The 23,816-nt window shown below is 36.9% G+C and overlaps 1 protein-coding gene across 2 annotated transcripts; it reads left to right on the forward strand.

The window, feature by feature from the left end:
* Positions 1-16,339, forward strand: LOC149418253 (synaptic vesicle glycoprotein 2B-like). Of its 2 annotated transcripts, XM_089639382.1 has the most exons (11): positions 1-81; positions 3,473-3,682; positions 6,474-6,636; positions 8,429-8,607; positions 9,821-10,005; positions 10,113-10,336; positions 11,081-11,234; positions 12,740-12,854; positions 13,710-13,869; positions 14,702-14,829; positions 16,086-16,339. In XM_089639382.1, the coding sequence occupies exons 1-11, from the start codon at positions 21-23 to the stop codon at positions 16,136-16,138; spliced, it is 1,632 nt and encodes a 543-aa protein (XP_089495508.1). In that variant the 5' UTR covers positions 1-20; the 3' UTR covers positions 16,139-16,339. The 2 variants fall into 2 exon arrangements, with proteins under 2 accessions (XP_089495508.1, XP_089495509.1); XM_089639383.1 differs by lacking the exons at positions 1-81; positions 3,473-3,682 and adding an exon at positions 4,122-4,181.
* Positions 16,340-23,816: the final 7,477 nt, after the last annotated feature.

Here is a 23,816-nt window from a genome sequence, read left to right on the forward strand (position 1 = left end):
GTGCCGTAGTGTGGGTCAAAATGAAATGTAAATTTTTTGGCCTCGGCAATTTATTCATCAAGGATGGAGTGGAAGATAAAGGTGAGTGCTTGTTTTCATTGTTATGTTTAATAGAAGATTTTGTCTCCATTCAGTCAAAAGTCGCCAACCTAAACCACTGTTTGAGATAATAATGTTTCAAAGTAAAATCAATTTGAAGGTAAAATAAGATTTGTTTGTATTATATGCCTGTGTAATAATAGATATAGGAAAAGCATACAAATTTGAGTTTATCTCCAACATTCTAGTCAGTACAAGCTCTTCATACATAAGTGCAATGGATGGTAATCATTATCAGTGTAATCACTAATTAACAAAAAATATTTCCAGTAATATCTAGAATAATAATTTTTTTTATGTAATGAGCCATGAGTGAAATTTTTTTGCAGGTTTTTTTTTTTTAAATAAACTAATCAACTATGCATTTTTAAATACATCTATTTAAATTTTACTTTTATTTTCGGGAATGAAAGAATTCAAATCTAGGAAGCAGAAATTAACACACTTCCTGACATCCAAACGAGCTGAAACTCGGCCTGTAGACTCATTCTCGACGACAATGCATTCTATCAATCTTTTGGTGGCAATCATGTACACACACGTAGATATCTGTGTATTTCTCTAAAATCGGATGACATTACTAGTTAATAAATTAAATAAATGCTGGTCTTACCCGATCGGCATTTGGTGAGGTTGGTAGAGTAAGTAGAGTTGTCGACTCCAGTTTCTAGGTATAGTATTAAGGTAGTTGAATACTCAGACAAACCAAAAATAAATAAATTAGTTATATAACACATTTTAAAACAAATAGTCAAAAACACTTTGTTTTTACGGCTTGATTTTTTTAGCCCATGATATCACCATAATGAAAATGATCCTTTTTGCTACACACGACGCAACGGATCATTTTTACGATTAACATTTTAAAACCGACAATGAATAATTTTTGAAAATGAAGTACTCATTATTTTTGAATTTATAAATTTTTAATTTTGTGGTTTAATACAAAGTGTCTGTTTGATTTAATGTAAATCTTTTGATTTTATTTTTCAGTTGTCATTAATAGCTCTGCTAGTCAACATGATTAACAAAATATTTTTTCTACTGTGGGTAAGGCTCTCGGTTTCGACAACATTGCTGCTGAATATTTTAAAGGAGATAGCCGCATAGTTCTCCCATGGTTGTGAAATCTTTTTAACCAATTTTTAAAGCAGGGTTATACGCATTTAGATTGGAGAAGGGCTGTGATCATGCCGTTATACAAAGGTAAAGTGTCACATATGGAATGCGGGAATCATAGGGCTATAAGCCTGTTAAGCTCAGTTGGCAAGCAGTATGGTAGAATTTTTATTAAAGGGGTAATAAAATATGGGATGTACAAGGTACTTTTATGAGTGGAAGGGGGTGCATGGACCAGATCTTCTCATTGTGTATGATCACTGAGAAATTTTTGGTAAATAACCAGAAATTTTTCTGTGCCTTTGTAGATCTCCAAAAAGCATACGACCGAGTCGACAGGAAAAAGCTATGGAAGGTGTTGTCCAAGTATGGAGTGAATACGAATCTCACACAGGCAATTGCGTCTCTGTACATTTTCTGCTTCTATTGGTGTTTTCCACTCCCGATATCTGCACGTGTCTCCTGGGATGGCAGTGTCCCGTTAGTAGTCCTACCAGTTCCCTCAGCAAATTTCTGTCCATATCGAGTAGTAGGTGCTGGGATTTGACCCACCTATCAAAATGTAATTTTGTGTGGTAAGCTGCTACTCCTACAGCCGGCTCGGATCCTACAAGTGGTGCTTTCGCCCCTTTCCTTGCTACTTCGTCAGCCCGCTCGTTGCCCTCAATACCTTAGTATTATAGCTTAGTTCTATTTCTAAGTTACAAGATAAAGGAAACATGTTCGATTTGGGTGACCTCTAATTATAATGCTGTTCCTCATTCCATTATATTATCATTTTATCTGATTAGAAGAGTTATTCTCCCGCAGTACCTACAGAGAATACATTAAATCTATACATAATCTGTGGCGCTAAACAGCTTAGTGCAGTAATTAGCAAAGTGTGACATGTTGTATTAGGTTGACATTTCAGTTTCGTTGTTTTTTCTCATTTCAATTTACTAAAGGCATCTTCCTGTTTTCATATAAAACCTAAATTTAATGTTTTTGCCCAAAATACCGGACCGAACTGAATAATTGTTTTTCTTTTATTAAAATTGAATATCAAATATCTAGTATGGATATGAGCTTTTTTATTATTTGCGTTTTAAATTATAAAATATAGGCCATTAAAGAATTCCATTTTTTATGATTTCACAAGTAACTTTGGCTTTTTGTTTTTAAAAAAATATCTTTATTTTTTGGGTGATAATTTAAAATTTATATATGATGTAATTGTCTCCAACGTAAATCAGTAATTTGTAACTTAAATATAAACCCATCAAAATAATTTTTTCAAGCCTTTTTTATATTTCATCATATTTACATAGTAGTTTGGGCAAACTGATTTTTTTTTTTAAATTGTCATTATCTTGCAAATAATTGACAAACTTGGTTCTAAAATCATGAAAAATGGAATTCTGATGGCATAATTTTTTTATAATTTAAAACACAAATAAATAAAATAGTTCACATGCGTACTAGACAATATTTACCACACTTTTTGATTTGAAAAAATATTAATTTTGGTTGAGTATTTTGTTAAGTTTTCTTTGAAAATTTATATTAAACTTAAGTTTTGTGTGAAAAGGATCGCGCAGCCGTTCCTCTTGTACAGATATCGTTCTGTGAATGTAAATTAATTAGTGAAAATGGGTGGCCATGGCTTCACAGAAAAAGGTTTGAAATATTTTAGTGGTTTGGCAGAGCAGAGAGAGTAGATAATATACCACTCTCAGTATTGCCCTTGAAAAAACCAGAACCAGACCATTCAGAACTTAAACATTGTTTAAAATGTCTTTAATCTTGTTTAGTGACCACTTTAGAACATTCCGTTACTTCCCAACCCTTCTCTTCGTCAGTTTCACATCATACCCCCAATTGTGGATGCAATCGTCCTACTGGCTCTGGTCAGTTGGGGACACTTGTGCCCATGTCCATGTTGGATGTAGGCAATTAAAGCACTGCTTGATTTGGTAGTGCTACTTGTTTTATGTATGGAATGTAATATTTACTTTGTTCAGTTTGTCATTACGGCAACATCTTCAGATCGAAAAAAAATGAATAATGAAACTATATTTTTATGCTGTAAAAAGCTAAAGGTGTTTGTCCTCCCTTTCTGTTACATGTGACATATATGATAATAAGAACGAGAAGATAGAATGGATCGGATAAGAACCATGTTGAAGTGAAGAGAAGAAATTTTTTGCAAATATATTTCAAAATGGTTTACAAAATAGTTATATTTTTTTTTAAATCATTTTATATCTTTCAGCTTTGCCAGAGGGGCCTGTGGATTTTGAAGATGCCATCGCAGCCGCAAAGTTTGGTAAATTCAACATCATGCTGGTGGGGTTCGCCTGCCTCAGCGCACACGCCTTCATATTCGACACCACCGTCCCCCCATACATTATCCCCAGCGCAGAGTGTGATCTGCAAATCAGTCTTCTGGATAAAGGAATCCTCAATGGCATATCCCATGCAGGTTTAAAAAAAATTATTATAAATTACAATTTTGGTTTACATGCTCGTATTATGGTAGAACTAACAAAATAATATTTTGTAGAAAAAATAACAAAACCCAAGGGGAAAGGACATATTATGGTAAAACAAAAATATATATTACTATAGAAACCATATTAGAAATAAAATTAAAGATTAAACTGATTTATAAAAATATATATAAAATACATTCAAAATTATACCAACACAGTTTCATCATGGTACGTACTTATCTTGAAGTGTACCTGTTTGCTGTCACATTGTCACATTTGAATTCAATCTTGCTACTTGTGTATCTAGAAGTGTACCTGTTTGCTGTCACATTGTCACATTTGAATTCAATCATGGTACATTTGTATCTAGAAGTGTATCTGTTTGCTGTCACATTCACATTTGAATTAAATCATGGTACGTATGTATCTAGAAGTCAACCTGTTTGGTGTCACATTTGAATCAGTAACATAAAAAATAAAAATTAAATGGTAGAGTGACAACTTTTTTTTTAAAACTGTGTTAGAAACTCATGTATTCTGGAAAGCTCGTCCCCTTTCAAATAGACAATGTTGAACACGGATAGTAAAAAGGGAAATAGAAATATTTGACTTTATATCGGTGTTCAATGCATTGTATATTTTAGGAGCAATGAACCAGAATTGTCGCTGAGCAAATGTGGTTGTAGTTTTAGGGAGCACGCATCCCAGGTTTGATGAAAAGCGGGTGTGCGCTTGATGTTGTGGAGACACCAGCAGGTTATTTTTTCGTGTGTACCATATGACAAGTATAAGCCTGTTTTAGTAGATAATTTGAGAATATCTAAGACCCTAATTTTAGCAAATAGTTTGTTTCAAAATATAACTAAAACCTTATTTAGCACTATTTCCTTGTGTAACCTTTTCAAAATTGAAATTGTGTTCAATTGAAAGTAAACAATCTTTTCGAATCCGGACAATCGATACAGTTCCTACTTATGAAATATTTTACCGGTTGATTATTTTCTTCTATATTATTTGAAAAGTAATTAATTTTTATTGTGTTCAAACAAAATTTCTCAATTTTCATCTTGACAAACAAGTCAAGGCACATCTCGTGATTTTTCACAAGTAACTACATATTTAACAACTACCTAGTTAAATAGTAACTAAAGAACAATCATTAAGCGAATAAATCTTTACCTATCCTCAAACGAACCCGCATTGTTCTGTTGTTCCAAATATATGGGCCTACCAAAGATATTAGAAGAACGAGATGTGCTATGAGCAGTTCATACAGTGTGGAATTGTTTTGCTCAGTGTCGCCGGTTTTGTTCACCAATACTACTGCACACCTTCGCTTACGCTAAGGTATCCGCACTAATACATAGAACAGATTTCTGTGCGTACACGTCCCGATAGTATTCAAACTACCCTAATTAGGTAGTACTCCGCCTACGGTCCAGCGGCCAACATAGCATATCTCGTTCTTCTAATATCTTTGGGGACGACCAATCACATGTTATTTTAATGGTGACAATAAATCCTGGCAGCGAATTGGTTAAGACTATTTCATCATAGCATTAAGTAACTGTATTGACTGTGTCACATATAACTGTATTGACTGTGTCACATATAAAATACTTTTTTAGAATCAACCAAAAACAAATAGACTTTATGAATATTTGTTTTTACTGTTACTACGAGTGTCGTAGATTATTAATTCAAGAATAAAAACTAGATTTTGCTTGTGCATGTCGTTAGCATTCTTTTTTTTTAAATAGCTAATCTAATGATGGCCTAATACTATGTTACCACGATAATAATAATTTGTATCAATAATATTGTATGCTTCTTTGATGCTATGCTTATTTAAATAATAGAAATATAACACTTTTCCTCATAATTATTTAACCCATTGGCCTCCGAATTGTTTAGCTAAAAAATTGTCCTTCACATCCGAATTAATTTTGTACCAAAAGTTTTAATCTGCAGTGGTGTACTAAATCTTACATAACTTTTAGACTAAACATGCAAACGAAACAATTTTTTTCATTTACTTGTGCATTGAATCAAGGTATGTAAAAAATATTTGCAGTGTTTAAAAAAATAATAATAATATGATTAAACGAGGATATAAGAATATATTTTTTATAAAAACCTTTTTTTTTTCTTTTTTTTATAATTGGATTAAGAAAAGTTGTAGGTACATAAATCATACTTATTACCATAATTTTTTTTTTTTCAATTTGGGCTGATGTTAGCCGCCCACCACGCCTTTTACGAAGAAGCTTGTCAATTCCCGAACCACACGCCATTTTGAAAAAATTCAATGACGCTGAAATATAACAAAATTTCAATCGTAAATATCAGGAAAAAACTGTACCAACGGAGTCCTGCCAATACTACGAAATTAATGTTTAATTATCTACAGAGCGATTGGCATTTAAAATTTTAAACACAGTTGTCAATAATGTATCCCTTTTTCGTTTTTAAGCCGATAGACATCAGACCCGCCGGGATGGCGTCGTTTGATTTTAAGACACTTCGCCGTACACACGCCGGGACGGCGTCGTTTGAGGCCAATGGGTTAACTAAATTTCCTTAGAAGATATTTAGAATTATCTCCTTTTGGAAAGTACTTCTGATTTCTGTACATATACAATTTATTGAAAATATGCAATTGAACCCTTTTTTAAGACATCTTCTTGGTGTTGCCATTTAAAGCAATTGAAGCTCCCTTCTTTATTATTTGTCAGGCGTTACGTTGGACATTAAACTAAACCTTCTGTTCTTTGATTTCAGGAATGATTTGCAGTGCTCCGATAGTGGGGTACCTGGCAGACACGATAGGGAGACAGAAAATTCTGTTTTGGGGACTCTTCGTGGACGCCATTTGCAACATCTCTGCTACATTTAGTCACTCCTTTATGCTCTCACTTCTCTTAAAATTCACTGCTGGATTTTTGTAAGTATATTTGTTAGGCCAAACACATTTTATACAACCTTGTAAAATTTATTGCAACAACTTCAATAACAATAAAACCATCATCCCATTTGCTAAATAAACAGATACACGGACACGGTTAATATAACAATGACAAATAATATTCCAGTCACCAGAAATGTAAAATAATGCATTTTAATAGTTATTTCGTTAAAATTATAATTGATTGTTCACTTGGCGGCCATTGTTATTGATGTTATGTAAGCGAAACATTGCGGGGTCCATTAGTATACCTACGGTACAGCATACTCTCCTAAAGGTTATATAGCTATTTCGTTCAAAACATGGAAAATTTCTCATGTTTTGACATAATAATATTAAAATAGGTTTTTTAGACTAGTTGCATTTATTTACTTTTTAATTAAACCCAAACTAAGAACCTATATTAGGCACTTAGGTTCAAAGTTTGGATTCAATAAGAGAAGAAAAAACGCGCCTTAAAAGATTCCAATGTCTTTCTCGGGCTTCCCCGAATTCTTCCACCTTTCACTACTGTACACCCCGGACTACCGGACACCCTGTATCTGTCACAGGCATAAATGCGTTATTTTCCATTTCTGGTTACTAAAATAGTAGTTGTTTCACATAATTATCAAATTGATACAAGGTGTTTTTATAATAAAATTTGTGTATGAACCATATCCCGTGTATCTGTATATTTACGCCCCATTTTATAATAAGAATAGAATTTTTTTATTTATTTTTTTAAATTGCTGGCAACCCGGGCGTTTATTGAAATGACATAATCATATACAAACAAGTAAGTAACCCGCCTCACTAGAAGATTTCTGTTCTGTTCTGTATCACTCAACACTTGTTGCTACGTTCACATTGGCATACTATTTACACTTCTGTTATTCCGACTTCCACCTATGCGTCATATATTCTCTTGGAACTCTTTTCTCTGTCCATTTGCTTAAATTGTCCAACTAATCTAAGGGTCCCTTACTTAATCCTGTTCATAACTCCCAAATAAATGGATGAAGATGTTTGTGACTCCCCAGGAAGACATGACATGATCAAGTGACTCTAATACTGAGTTGGGTCATGTCAAAAGTCCATATAACAGAAAAGCACTGTTGAAATATATGCACGCATAATAACTTGTACATACTTACATCTTTTTTCATAATAATTAAAAATCATTATTATTGGATTATTTATAAAGCGCCATTTTCGTGGGAAAATCACCTCAAGGACGTTTTACAAATTAATTTATGTAACCATTAACTTATCACTTAGATTTATAACAAATTTTTAACTAAGATTTAAAACAAGTGATTAACTAAGATTTATAGTTAGCAACTAAGTACTGAGACTTCTAACTAGTGACTTACATCTAACCACTGTGTCATATATATACATTTACCATATTATTTAATTAATACCATCCCTCAAAATATTAATATGGAACTGTTTACTGCGGTTTAAAGCCAATGAATCCTCCTAAATTTCGCAATATTTTTAGGTTCTTTAAATATGGCACATCATGACAAGCGATCTTTCAAAACATATTTGCAAAATATGCCAAAAAATCACTCCAGTGGCTAATCCTTGTTTCTAATTCACAAATGTTCTCCACTGGCTGCGATCCAGTCCACAGTCCTTCCCGTCCAGCTCCAATGCTCTTCCACAGAGTCTATCCTCCCCTTCCTCGGGCTGCTTCTGGACACTGGTCGCTTCCACTGGGGCAAAACTATTTTACATATTAGATGTTTTAAATATTGTAAATGAATGAATGTTTAAATTTCAGTGTGGGTGGAACAAATACAGTGGTAATATCGATGATAGCGGAATTCCACTCAGCCAGGATTCGCCCCTCGCTGGTGATGCTGACAGGACTGTGGTTCTCCCTCGCCATGCTGGTGGTTCCTCTGATGGCACTACTGTTCCTCGTTAATCCCTTCAACACCAGTTTTGGAGAGAATTACGGTGATATGCACCTCTTTCACTGTATTAATTTACACATTTGTGGGAAACTACAATGATATTATGAATATCAAAAACATTTTCAAAACTAAAAAAATTAAAGGTTTCAAGTTAAGTTTTTGCGTTTTAAGAAATCATGTTTGCGGGTCTCAGTGCGCATGCGGGGAAAGAAAGTATGTTCAAGCATTCTTGGATAAGGTTTACAGATCGCTTCCACACCAGTGTGTTTTGAGATTCACAGTATTTGAGAATGTATGTGTATTTAGACTCGCCCGCGCTGTTTGTATCGTGTCGTTCGTTGTGCGTACCCAGAAACGGGACGATGATATGCATTATATGTTAAAATAATGATATTTGTATGATTTATTACAGCGCCGTTTTTGTAAAAAAAATCACATTAATGTCGCTGTAGAAATGTTAAAATATTGAAATTGCAGTATTGCTGTTTACGGCTAGAAGTCCAAATCTTTTTACTCTAAAATGCAAGGGATGAGGAGCATCCACAGCATGTATGGACGGACCGCGCCTGTTGCAAAGCCTTTCTAAGTCGCTTTGTAACGCTTCACAGTCAGAGAGAGAACGAATAACTTTAAATATTCTCATGTCGTCGGCATAAAGTTCATATATGGAATTTAGAAAACATGATCCAATGTCATTTATATAAATGTTGAACATTAGCGGACCTAGATGGGACCCTTGGGGGACACCAGATTTAACCTCGATAGTTTTTGAGAAGACACCGTTGATTAAGATTACCTGATTATATTTACTAATGTAAGATTTAATCCACCTGAACAGGTCACCATGTAAATATTAATATAACCTCATTAATATATTTTTACAACTATTCTTAAACTTCATACACAAATAATTTTGCTAATTCTCTTTGAAAAAATCTTCTAGATATGCAGTCTTTTAAAATGACGTGACTCAATACATTCAATGAAAAAGAAAAGCTGCTCCTAAAAAGCCTATTTTCTTTCCTTTTTTTAAATCGCTTTAATGTTGAACTGCCACTGATTTACCACTTATAAATGTGTCAACATAATATCATGGAATAATGTGTTAGCTACTTTTTTTTCCGGTTACATTTATGTATGTAAGTTTAAAAAGTGTTAAAAATAGTGAAAAATAAAAAAAATAGTAATGATCAGATGCATTACTGTTCAATTTGAGCAAAGTAAACATTTTTGATTATACATATTTTTGTTTGCAGAATTCCACTCTTGGCAAATATTCTGGGGAGTGATGAGTGTTCCTGCTACACTGGGCGCCATATTGGCCTTTTTCATCCCGGAGAGTCCTCGCTTCCTCATCTCTAGGAACCGCACAGCCGAGGCGCTCACTGTGCTAAGGAAGGTCTACTCCATCAACACGGGACTACCCCCGGACACTTACCCAGTAAATACAAACCAAATACTTGTACCAACACCACACACTTCCAATTTCTATATCTACATATGTAGCAAAGATGTTGATTCAATAAACTTAATAGTATTATTGTTTAGGTGAAAGAACTAAAACTAATCCATAACCCCGAAAAAGACGCCAAGTCCCCCCTGGAGGAGAGTGAGTCCAAGGGAGAGGTGATCCAGGAGATGGGAGGGGTGAGGGAGGAGAGCACGTGGGGGGCCATCAAAGGGGGCCTCAGGCAGCTGCGCCCCCTTCTGAGGCCCCCACACCTGCCTAATGTGCTCATTATGTTCATGGTGCATTTCGGCGGAGTTATGGGGTAAATTTATTAAACATTATATGATTTCCTATATTAAAGAAATGTTGCCGTGTCAGTAAAAATGGCGAGCGGTGTAATGAAACAGACCAAGCCTACATAATCATGAGAGTATAGTTCTCAGGTGAAACTAGCATTACTGTGAAAATCTCTCTTATAAAGTCTTAAAAAATATACTTCATTAAATTTGGCTTTTTTAACTTTAGTTTTCAAGATTTTTTCAAAAACCTCTTTCTCAGGATCCTTGTTTGCAGGCTTACTGTACTTTATTTTACTAATCTTTAGTGGATTTTTATTATTCTTTTACATGTATTCATAATTATCATTTATATTTAGCATATAACACAAATTGATTTTCTATTTGTCCTCCAAACACTGTTGCTTCTATCAAAAACATAAATTACCCAGTGATCACCTGATGTTTCTAATGTTCTGTAGATTTTTAACTCCTTCTGTTGATCTAAGATAAGAAACATCCGACAGTCATAAATTAGCTGTTTACAATAAAATTAGTGTGACACTTCATATTAATAAAACCACATGATTTTAGAAATGACCTACCAAAAAACTTGCATGCATAATGATACTTATACATTTGTGAACTCAATCGCGAGTGGAGCCATGAATTATGGGAAAGGAACGAAGCAACTGCAAGCGGAGTTTCGCACCATTTGCGGTTGTTTCGTTCCTTTCCCATACGTTGAGGTTCAGCTCGGCAGTTCGGCTATATCAAAAAAACCTTTTCAGTTGTAATTCTCTGAGACTTTGGCTGCCACAACTTTTTAAGATGATGTCAGATTATGAGGCAGCGGGAACTGACGGCACCTTGTGCGACATGATCTCCTTTGGGAACCAGACCATCGCCCAGAGACCATGGCCAGAAGATGGCACCTGTGAACCTGTTAGTAGCTATAAATAATTATGTAAAGTGTTAAAAACAACCAAGACGCCATCTATGTTTGCTATTTGGTTCGGATTGAATCTTCGCTTACAAAAAATAAAGATAACTGACTCTTCCAGAAAATAAATTGAATACAGTTTCGCTGATTATGAGGAAATAAGTGTTTAATAAAATGACAGTATGGAAATTGGGTTCGGCGCCACAATGGTAATGCATCCGCCGGGTAAGCGGAAGATACCGAGTTTGATTCTTGGTCGCACCTAAGCCCTGTTTCATTCATGTTTTTATAATTCATGTTGTTTGAATATTATTAACATTGTTTCAATAATAATTAATAAGTTCTTACTGTCTTAAGCAGGTATAATCGGCCCATTGGTGTTGCACCTTATTTGTTGAATATTCTTACCTACTTTTAGTTCTGGCTTACATATATATATATTTTACATACTTTTTTCTGGTGACATAACAAATCTCTATTTACTTTGCTTTCATCATCATTACAGCACCACGTCCCGAGGTGGGATTTGGTCTCCAATCGATATGTTCTCCAATGGGCTCGTCCGTATGAGGTCTGCACTGGCAATAAGTTAAGTACTTTATTTTTTATTAAAACACAAATAACATTGTTTACATCACTTTATTTCGATACAAAATCTCAACATGTTTCATGAACCAAGTTCACTTCATCAGGAGCACAAGTATACTAAAGTTATAATTAAAATTAGGTCTAGAAAGAAGAGGTAGAAGGAGCGGGGAGGGGTAAGAGTGGGGGAGGGTTATTCAAAGTAGGAATTAAAATGTCATTAGACGGGAATGACCGGGTAATTGGGAAAATATTTAAAATGGGGTTTATAAAAATTTTTTGTTTATTAATAATATCTGCTTTCATATTCACGTGTTTTCTTATTTCTAGGATTTCAAAATTATTGATTTGAGATACCTTGTAACCAGAATCCCACTACCCCACTCCCCCACTCCCCCACTCCCCCACTCCCCCACTCCCCCACTCTTACCCCTCCCCGCTCCTTCTACCTCTTCTTTCTAGACCTAATTTTAATTATAACTTTAGTATACTTGTGCTCCTGGTGAAGTGAACTTGGTTCATGAAACATGTTGAGATTTTGTATCGAAATAAAGTGATGTAAACAATGTTATTTGTGTTTTAATAAAAAATAAATAATGCCATCACAAAGTGAAAAGCAGTTAGAAGAAGTTTTCTTCGAAAAATTAAGTACTTTAACGTTGGTGGGAAGGATCGAACACTTTATTTTGCCCTTTTGCTGATGGGGGGCGGTTCAGTGCGTTGTGCAGACCTCACGTGGACGATCCTAATGGCTCCAATCTCTCAATTCTCAGGCCTTTCCATCCTTCTCTTATCTTCTTCATCCACAGTCAGTTTACCTTTTCCCCAGTTTGTATCTGGGAGGCTTCCACTGGGATATCCACTTGGTAATGATTTTCAGCTTTGTTGTGAGTTATTGATAAAGCTTTTGATGCAATTATAGATCCATGTGAAGCCGGACACCTACATCAACTCTGTGATAGTGGCCAGCGTGCAAGTGGCTCTGTGTGCTGTTGCCAGTATCTTCATCAACACTATTGGAAAAAGAAGGCTGCTAGGTTGGTACACTTTTGGTGTATGAAACTTGACAGATACGAGTGAAACACCCATTGTTGACGTTGGCTTCGTGAGAATAGCTCGTTTCTTGGACTCATTTTTGTATAAGTTGGCTCGTATGTGGAATAAGCTACCGGCATCTGTTTTTCCTTCTTCATATAATCCGGACCTCTCCAATATCCACATTAATTAATAACAGGGTGGAGGCATAGTTCCTCTACACTATACAGACAGGGGTGCTCTTGTGAGGTGTCTCATAAAATAAAATAAAAACTTGCAGTTCAGAATCCAGTATCAAATGCTGTAGAATAGTTGTAATACCTCCAACTTCTGACATTTATCATACATTCCATGGCAGTATGCTACACTAATACCTCCTAGCGGCACGAGTTGTGAAACATGGTTCTCTTTTATACATTTTAATGAATTTTGTGCGTCATTATGCCATGCTACACTAGCACCTCAGAGTTGCCAGCTAATACAAGTAAATACTGCCAATATTTTACTGGAGTTGGACATGGGTATTATTAATATTCTAAGGTATTTGCTAGTACATGCACAACTAGGTGCATGAATGCATGCCTCTTTACATTATAATTAACTTAATTTTGAAGTTGCTGGTATTGCTAGTGTAGATTTTATGGATACAAAAATCTAGGAAGGTAAGTAGGTACTTCCTTCTAAATTTGTTCCTTGCGGTTGAAACATGTTACATATTCAAAGTATAAACAAAAGAAAAGCATTTGTTTTGACAGATGAATTATTAGGAGGGAAAACCTATCAGGAAATGAGGGGTTAGGAAAGGTATGGGAGTCATAATGGTTTTTATTCATGTTCCCTTTTTCATCTTATTACAGTGTCCGCCCTGATGTGTGGAGGCATCTGCACCATAAGTCTGTACTGGTGTACCAGCACGGTGCAGGCCACTGCGCTCGCCTCAGTAACGGTGGCCTTCACAGCAATCTGCATGAATGCCGTCCTCAGTATCGCTGTGGATCTGTTTCCTACTGCACTCAGGTACATAATTATAAATTCTTATAGAATAAAACCCACAGAAAAGGTTCCCACTAAATGTTTTAACGCTAAAGATGTTTCGTTTTCCAGTCTCTTGAAAATTGCAATTTAAAAAATCCTAATTTGCAACTATTATAAGACTCTTTTTCGGAACCTTTAAAACTCTAATGAAAGGATTTTGTCACATAATTGTTATTGACACTGATCAATAATTGCTTAAGTAAAGGATTTTCAACCTTTTTGAGGTTGAGAGCAACTTTACGATCAACTTCTAACAAGAATCTCATAACAATTTTTGTTGTTGTTCATTTATTTCTTCAAAACGTTGACCATTATACCGCTTCATTAACAGATAAGTTCGAATCTAGCAAAACTAGTATATCAATTTTATCATCATTGTTTTTTTAAAATCAAACTTTAAAATTTAAATCAAAATCAAAATGATTGGAACCCACTAAATTTTGCATCACAATCGAAAAGTCGGGGAACCCTTGATTTAAGTGATTCGCATATTATCTTTATTAATTTCCAAACTAGCGGAAGTCCTCGGCGGTGCCCGGGCTTTACGCAGAGTTTTTCGAAATCTAATATAGACAGTGACCTTTATCTTGTTTTGAAGGTCAAGTGTGCAAAATTTCATCAAATTCTGAATAAAACTGTAGATTTTTATAAAAAACAAACAAACCACCCGCCCCGGCGTCCACCACGCGTCCACAAATCCCTGAAATTAGAATGCACTTAAATTTGCCTTAACTTTAGTTGTACCTGACTCGTCACATTACATTTCTAGTTATTTTCCTCTCTTCTGCTGGTCAATGTTATGTATATTTTACAGAGCCATGGCAGTATCGCTCATCATGATGTTGGGAAGAACTGGCTCTATAACGGGAAGTGTAGCATTCCCGGCCCTCCTGGCTACTGGATGTCTGACTCCGTTCCTTACACTGGGCCTCATCCTCATTGGTAAAGAATATATTATTTATTTAAAATAATTTTTGCACAAATTTAAATATATTTTGAAATATCAAAGTACGTACTTACCTTTTCAACATTATTTTTCCTGTCCATGACAGAGTTATACTTTTGAACAGAATGCAATAACACTTTGTTTTTCTTCTTTTTTTCCTAATATTTTTTAAGATACAAATTTTAAAAAAATATTTCATTTGAGTAAAAAATAATAATATATAAATTATAAAAGAAAGTAAGTGATGGGAACTCTCTGAGGCACTGCCTATTTGTGAGGTGATATAATCAAAACTTTGCATTTTACTGGCAAAAAAATTAATTAAAGTTTGAAATTTTAAGGTCTGTACATACAAAATGAAGCCGGTATTATTTAGTTATAGCAACTACCCTATAATATTAATAATAGGTCCAACTCCAGTAAAATATTAACAATATCAAAAACTCTGGCCGCTAGAGGAGCTAGTGTTACATGTTGACGTTGACATTTCTTTCAATGACAACAAATTGAATTTATTTAGTTCTTGATATTACGTAAAATGTGGATTATACTATGGCAGCGTGGGGTCGCCAGTATGATAGCGATGTGTGGAGTGTAATTTACGGTGGCTGCCGGAACCGTAAATCTGTGTTCAAGGAATTCGGATGATTGAAAGATAAAGGTCTGCGATCTTTGTTGAATTTATTTGCGAGAATGATTTTACAAGTTATGCGAACGCAGAGACGGTGGTAGCGGAGAGTGGTGGTCTGGTCGAAAGTTGAAACTAGAATGACGGAGAGTCGTCTTCCCGTCCGCGCCTAGCTCCTACGGGGCTTCAGGCGGCGGAGTAATTATTTTAGTGTTATCATATGTGGGATGAGTTAAAGTAGTCCCACAATACCATAAAAATAAAATTATAAATTTTGATGGTTAATTTAGCAAAGTTTCATGTAGTTTAAAGTTTCATTAGTAAAGTTTCATTCTGTGTTCTTGTTGAAGTTATAAATCATCGTCAATGTTGATGTTCAAAACACAATATTGAATTTGGGAGGCGGGAATGGATACCGCCGATCCGGGAAACATTTAGTGGATTACCAACACCTCTGTTATAGGTCACCTCAAGTGGTTTGCTACGTAAGGAAGACATGGCACGATCAAGTGAATCAAATACGTAGCCCATAGCTATATCGGAACTTTGAAATTATGTAATGTTCTTGAAAGTATTTTTATTTGTATGTAATATATTTTTACTTATTTTTACCCTTTTTTACAGGTGGAGGACTCATTGCTTTGCTTATACCAGCTCCAACTAAACATGCGACTTGACATTTTTATAGAAATCAGTTGAGTAATAGTATGTGGTTTGGTAAAAACCAAATATTACAGTAGGTGGATAAACACGAATCGTATAATATGAATCATCTTTTGGAACAATGTGACTTTTTAAAGACAATAACTTGATTAACTAGAATTATGATGACATCATGAATCTGATGGCATCCTTGGTGTTAATCTGTATGCTTTTTAAATAGGTAATTTTTTAACTTTTCTCAATTAATAGATAATTATACATATCTACAATTTATCCTTTGTTTTTAATACCACTTTAGTGAAAATCTATGGAGCTACAAGATATTGACGATACAGTACGATCCTATGTTTGGTTTTGAATTCGCCCAATCATCTATTTGATATAATAAATATATAATCTATTTTTATTATTCTATAATAATAAAAATTGTATCTTTTTATTTGTTATGAATCACTCTAACTGAATTAGTAATACAAATCACACAAGTTACGATATCACACACTTTAATTAACAATAATTTTGGTACTGCACCAAAAAAGATCACTTTTTTGACATGTACAAATTAAACTTTACTCTAAAATTTAATTTTTAATTTAAGACTTTGAAATCACTTTGAAAAAGCAGAGAATTCAATATCGAATACATTGATGAGCAATACAAAACAGAATTTGTATAAAATAAACATTCACAGGAATTTTTAAAGTAACGATAAAGCGCCATTCGCAAAAATTGGTACACAACTGATTTAAAAAAAATATTAACTTTCTGTACAGAGAAGTGAGATATCTATTGAAAAAACAGGGAAACCATTTGCTGTATAAAACTGTTAGCTCGATGAATAATGCGGTTACGAGGACACGGGAACTTTTGAAATAATACCTAAAAAAAAAAATTAATATGTGTCTTCAAATTAGCTAAATTTTGTCCAACGTAAGCGCACGGGTTTTGCAAATGGCCAAAATGTGGCCAAATAAGCTCCAGTGGCTAAGTACATTTCATAGGTTTCTAAGAGTACTATTATAATTATTAATTGTTGGTCTTTTTGATAATTTTTCTTCTTGTTATTCTTCGCTGACAGGTTTGAAAGTACAAAGCTTAGTTCTATGGATTCAGCTATTGTTAAGGATTACAGCTGATGACTAAGCACAGGTTGTTTCACAGAATTTGAACAATTCTTCAAATTTCAAAGTTAAAATTCAAGTTCTGTGATAATTCAATTAAAGTTCTGCTTTTAACCAAGTACTGTGAAACAATCGGTCCATGAAGAAAAAATTGAAAAAGTTTTTTGAATTGTTCAATTTATTGCCTGTAATGTATTATATACTATTTAATATTTACTTGTATAATGATTATATACATTGCTACTTAAACACGAGTACATAAACTATTTGGAAGAGTGGAAAGGTCCTCAGCTCTGGGCCCGAAGTTCGCGGGTGCAAATAAATATTTATAAAATATGTGTTATCTCATTGGAACGTAGTATGTTAAAATGCTGTTGGTTTGCAACTCGTTCAAGGGTGATCTCAGGTACTTCTTAGATATCCTCAACCTAATCTCCTTCCTCTTCCAACTTCTTTCAGTCAAACTAGGGATGCCATAGTCCCACTGGCTCTAAGCCCACAAGAGTGACCACCATGAGTTGCTACCAATCCTTATCAGAGGTCCGCGAGGATGACACCGTGAGTTGCTACCAATCCTTATCGGAGGTCCGTGGGGACGACACCGTGAGTTGCCACCAATCCTTATAAGGGGTACCACAAGGATGACCTCCGTGAGTTGCGAACAATTCTTATCATATGTCGGCAAGGGTGACACCGTGAGTTGCCACCAATCCTTATAAGAGGTCCGCAATCGACATTCCGCACCTAAAGTTTTGATCCAGAATGTTCTCCTGCCTGTGCTGGGAAATCCTTTTCAGTCTAACCTGGAATGAACAATTTTGCTATCGATTGATTTACTTGAAGTGAAATGACGCTAAACTGCGCTATATAATATTATTATTATTATTATTATTAAACCAACAATAATGATAATAACAACAAAAATAGATTAGTAATACTAAAACAAGATACCAAAATGCATGAAGCCGATTAAATGCTAGTCTGCAATTTCCATATGTCCAAGAGTTGTGTGGATTACAAAAGTAAATTACACAAGGCGCCTAAATTGTTTACTTTACGCAACTTCAAGCTAAGCAAATAGCGGAAATTCTGCCGGGAAGGCGCACATTCTACAATAAAATTGTCAAATGTGATTCTGCAATATACATAGCTTCAGAGTTCTAAGGATTGCATATGTGAGATAAACTGGGCGTACATTAAAAAAATAATGTTTTACCCCTCCAAGCTCTTGTGATCCTGGTAGGATTTTGGTAAATATTAATCATTATGATTGTTGGTTTTCAATTTTGAGATTTTAAAAAAAATGAATATCTTTCCTGTTCAGCATTATATGCTCCTAGTCCCAATAGTATTTTGTACTAAGTTTTGCCAATACAACCAAGTTGGTTGTTGTCCAGCATTATGCTCCTAGTACCAATAGTATTTTGTACTAAGTTTTGTTAATACAACCAAGTTGGTTGATTGCAACAATAACATTTGGCTGTCATCAGTCGTTTTGTTTTGCTCTATCTAAAATTATTATTAGCGCCCTTGAGGTGATTTTTCACAAAAACGGCGCTATACAAATTATCCAATTATTATTATTATTATTATTATTACCATTCGTTTTTGTTTTCTGGCAAAAAAAAGTGTATTGTGTTGTGCCTTGAGGTTTCTTCTCCTTTCTGATCTTCCAGGAGTCACTTTTCGCTGCTGATTTCCAGATATTTATAAACTTTTTTACTTCTGTCATTTTTCATACTACTATTGTAGTTGTTTACTGTTGTGAATAATGGAGGAAGATTTCCCTCCTGGACCCCCTACAAAGCCCCCAGATCCCTCTCCGGACCCCCCAGATGGGGAAAATGTAGAAATTTCTTACAGTGATTCTGTCATTTTGACTTCTACCAAAAAAAGGAAATTTACTCCTTCTTCCCCAATAAAACTTGACTCGCCTTCGACTTCACAGTCCCCACCAGCACTTTCTCAACTTCCTCCAACAAACTTTTATTCTCCTCATTCCCGTGGCCCATTCATAGTATACGCCCAAAAAACTGAGCAAGGAAAAACCATCCACCCTCTTGAATTTGGCAAATTCCTATCAAATAGCAAGAATCTTTCAATCAAGCCTGGAGGTGTCAAAGCCGAGGGTCGCTTCCGAATCTCCGTCGAATTCCTGTCAGGGTCAGCTGCCAACAGTTTCATCAAAAATATCTTCATTTCATCTAATTCAAAGTTCAAGGCATATATCCCTACTTTCAATGTCACTCGCATGGGCCTGGTCAGAGGTATCTCGACCGATCTGTCCATCGCAGAAATTCTGTCTTCACTTTCAACCCCCCAACACATTGGCAATCCCATAAAAGCCAGGAGGCTAAATTACAAGGACTTCTCTGAGGGTATAATTTCTTGGAAGCCCTTCCAATCTGTCTTTATCACCTTTGAAGGTCAATCTCTTCCCTCCCATATATATTTATTCTTCAACTCATTACCAGCTGAAATGTATACTTATCCCACCACTCAATGCTTCAATTGCTGCCGTTTTGGTCATACCAAAGCTGCATGCAGATCTCAACCCAGATGTTTTAAATGTGGAGAAAACCATGCAGCTGACCAATGTCCTTCTTCCTCCTCACCTAAATGTTTTAACTGCTCAGGCTCACATACAGCCATCAACACTTCTTGCCCAGCTCGCCAAAAAAATATTAAAATTTCTATGGCCTCTCAGAACTTGTCTTTTCTGCAGGCTTCTAAACTATTCCCGCCTGTCAAAAAATCATTTGCTGAGGCTTTATCCAGCAACTCCTCATCCAACCCTCTTCCCTCCTCTACAACAACATCTTCTCGTTCAACTAAATTCACATACAAAAATGCTATCTCTAAACCGGCTCCTGGATACGATCAGCAACAACACAACTCACTGCTCTTAAATCCCAATGGTTCATCTCTTTCAAATGCCACAAATGGGTGTGCAAATAATTATAATCCTTCCTCAATGAACTCTCATAAACTTTCTGAAAAACTCTCCCAAGACAATTCTTCATTTATCCAAACTCTTATTATGCTTCTAACTGACCTCATTTCTTCTCAAAGTAATCTACCGTCCAACGCTGCTGCTATTATTTCCACATTGAAATCATTTTTTCAAAATGACTCTTCAGGATGTCAGAATACTTCAGTGGAATAGCCGAAGTGCTATTTCTAACAAATCTGATCTCCTTAACCTATTAAATTCCAACCTTATTTCTTTGGCTGCTATCTCGGAGACTTGGTTTACTCCATCCACCCACTTTAATGTGGGAGGGTATTCCTGTCCTACTCAATTTACCCGCCACCGATAAAATTGACCCTGGATTGAAAGTTCACAGGCCAGTTCACCTTTCATCCACCCTCAGTAAACTTTATGAAAAATTACTTAAAAACCGATTAGAATTTTTTGTCGAGAGTAAACAGCTTCTCTCTCCATCTCAATTTGGATTTAGGAAAAAAAAAACCACTCAAGATTACCTTGCCATCATCAGTACTGATATTAATTTATCTATTTCTAAACAGGAAGTTTGTCTTGCCGTCTTTATAGATATAGAAGGCGCCTTTGACAATGTTTCCATCCCAATTCTGAAAAAAAAACTACTAGGCCTTGGCCTTCCCTCCATGTTTGTCCAATCTATTATTAATCTATTTCTAGATAGAAAAATTTTCATTGAACTTCCAGATATTTCTCCTCAAAGTAGGTCTGTTTGGAAGGGTTTACCACAAGGCGATGTATTGTCCCCCTTACTGTATAATATATACACATATGATATGCATGTCACTATTCCCCCACAAGTAAAAGTTATTGAGTTCGCAGATGACATAGCTTTCTTCTTATCATCCAAAATCATCCCTCTCGCCGTCAAATATCTTAACGAAGCCATGAATGCTCTTTGCACATGGCTCACGTTAAATGGTCTTGAACTTTCAATCCAAAAGACTCAGTGTGTCACCTTCTCAAACCGCCATAAAAACCCCCCCGTTCAAATTTTATTTAAAAATTCTCCAATCCCCAACGCTTCTGAAGTAAAATTTTTGGGAGTAACATTTGATAGGAAGCTTAAATGGTCTTCCCATATTAATAATTTAGTTACTAAATGCGAAAAAAATTTAAATATCATCAGATCATTATCTGGAGTTTGGTTGGGAGCTCACCCTACTCGCATTAAGTTGCTTTACAACGCACTTATTCTAAGCCATCTCGACTATGAACAAATCGAGCCCTCTCGGAGGAGTTCCATCCTCTTTAGTGAGGAGTAAAATGGTTAGGTATTTTTCCTCTCTGCAATTATCTTGTTGAGAGGAAAGTTATATTTTAATATGATACCTTTAACCAAGTCAGTTCAATCTACCAAAACCATCTCTCCCAGTCTCGTTTATTTATTTTATAATAAATTATACAAATTTTCATATTGGGTTTGAAGTTAAATATCTTTGGTTTGAACATTTCCCAAAGGGTAAGAAATATATTTAGGTATAAATTTTCGTGTTATTATGTTAGCATATAATCATTTCTTGGTGTTGATATTTATTTCGTGGTTATATTTTGCATCATTTTTCCGTAAATTGAGTCTGATGATATCACAATTAGTCACATTTGAATTTGTAATCATTGTTTGATCAGAAATTCAATGGGACATGCTGGGCTGTGATTGGTTGAAGACGGCGGCCATCATGGAATTCCATCCGGGGAGTAGTGGAGGGGGTTCTACGTAAATACTGAGTCGCTTCCCTAGCAGTGGTCATTTCATGGGTTGGTGGCTCCGAGTGAGGTGGTGGATGGTTATTTTCAGATGTGTTTCAGGTTCTGTTATTATATTGCTATGTAATTATCTTGATTAATCACATATAGCACATCATTTGATTGAGTAATTATGATGTAAAGATTTCAAATTGTGTCGGCGACACGGTATCACGCGGTTTCGGGGTTTGAGTGTTCTTGCGATTTTGGGCAGAGGATATATAGAGATAGAGAGAGGAGATAGAGGATAGAGGAGATTGAGATCGTTTTTGTGGTTTGTGACACAACCACACAAGCGTTTTTGTCGGGCTTGTGCACTCAGCCAGGCCCCGCTACTTTTGCCGGCCGGAGGAATCCCGCCGGCCCACTGAACAGGCGCTCGCGCCCACCCAACTGCCTTTATCAAGGCAATCTTTCACGCAAAACACTCAACTTACGAAGATCCACGCTGGCCCCCACAAACCGCCCGCAAGCACCTGAGACGTGCTCCCTTTTTAAGAGGAGTCACCGCTCGACACAGATGACCATGTTCCCGACCCGGATGCTCCCCATTGACCACGAGGACTCCCCGGTCGTGGTACCGCCCGGCGCTCGCCAAATTGCGCATCGCACTAAGACCGGGACCGTGCGCTATACGGTCCCCGCACCACAGCCCCGCCCCGAGGACCCAAGGACCCGGAGACCATCCACCACCACGACTGCCACCACGCCCGATGAAACGGAGATGACGGAGCCCGCAGCAGGCCCCTCTTGGGCAGCAGGACCCAGTCCTGCCCCCACGCGCCCCCCGATAGGCCCAGCGTCGGCCTACGTGGCGCCCCCGAGACCGCAGCAGCCGATGGAGACGGCTGCCCCCCAGGATGGAGGCTGGACGAGGCCGTCCAACCCCGTGAAGAGGCCCATGTCCCCACGGGGACCACAACCGCTCCAGTGTGGCAACCGATTTGAAGAGTTGCCCGAGGTAAGCGAAGGCGCCGGCGCGCCGCGTATGAAGCGTGCCAACACTAATTTATCTTTCTCTCCCGCAGGTACCGGCAGGAGAGACCGCGTTCCCCCGGTTGTGATGACCCTGGGGAACATGACACACGCGCAGATCACAGCTGCGGTGCAAGGACATCTGGGGCCTGGTAAGCTGTTTACTTTCAGGTATAACAGGGGCGGCACGGCCAACATCTTCGTGCGCACGATGGAGGACCATCGCGCCCTCACCAATGGACTGCGGGCGGAGGCTCGCGGCTTCCACACATTCACGGCCGAAGCAGAAAAGATGAAAAAGGCCGTCATCAAGGGCCTGCCGCTCGTAGAAGTGGAAGATATCAAGGCAGACCTGGAATCGCAGGGATTCCCAGCAGTGAAGGTGGTCAAGATGACCGCCTCAATTGAGTATCCCTTATACTTAGCGCACTTCAATAAGGAAGTCAACATGGGACAGCTGCGCGCGGCCGTCAAATACCTGTGCCACTGTCGAATTCACCTCCAGAAGCACAGGAGCAACCACTTACAGCACGGCACCCAGTGCTACAGGTGCCAAGACTTCGGGCATGGGTCCCGTAACTGCTCGCACACAGCAAGGTGCGTAAAATGCTTACTGGAGCATGCTTCGGCAGAATGCCCCAAGAAGACAAGAGATGAGCCCGCCGCATGCTGCAACTGCTCAGGCCCGCATCCCGCCAACTACAGAGGCTGCCCCAAGCGGGTAGCGTACGTCGCCTCCATACAGCAGAGACCTGCCAGAAGGGCCCAACGCCCGCCGGCAGAACAGAACCCGAGCAGGCCACCTCCTCAGCCGAGGACGGATGGACGCACATGGGCCAACGTAGC

The sequence above is a fragment of the Hesperophylax consimilis genome, chromosome 14 (assembly GCF_061612785.1).
Source record: "Hesperophylax consimilis isolate HC1 chromosome 14, BYU_Hcon_1.0, whole genome shotgun sequence".
NCBI classification, from domain to species: Eukaryota; Metazoa; Arthropoda; class Insecta; order Trichoptera; family Limnephilidae; genus Hesperophylax; species Hesperophylax consimilis.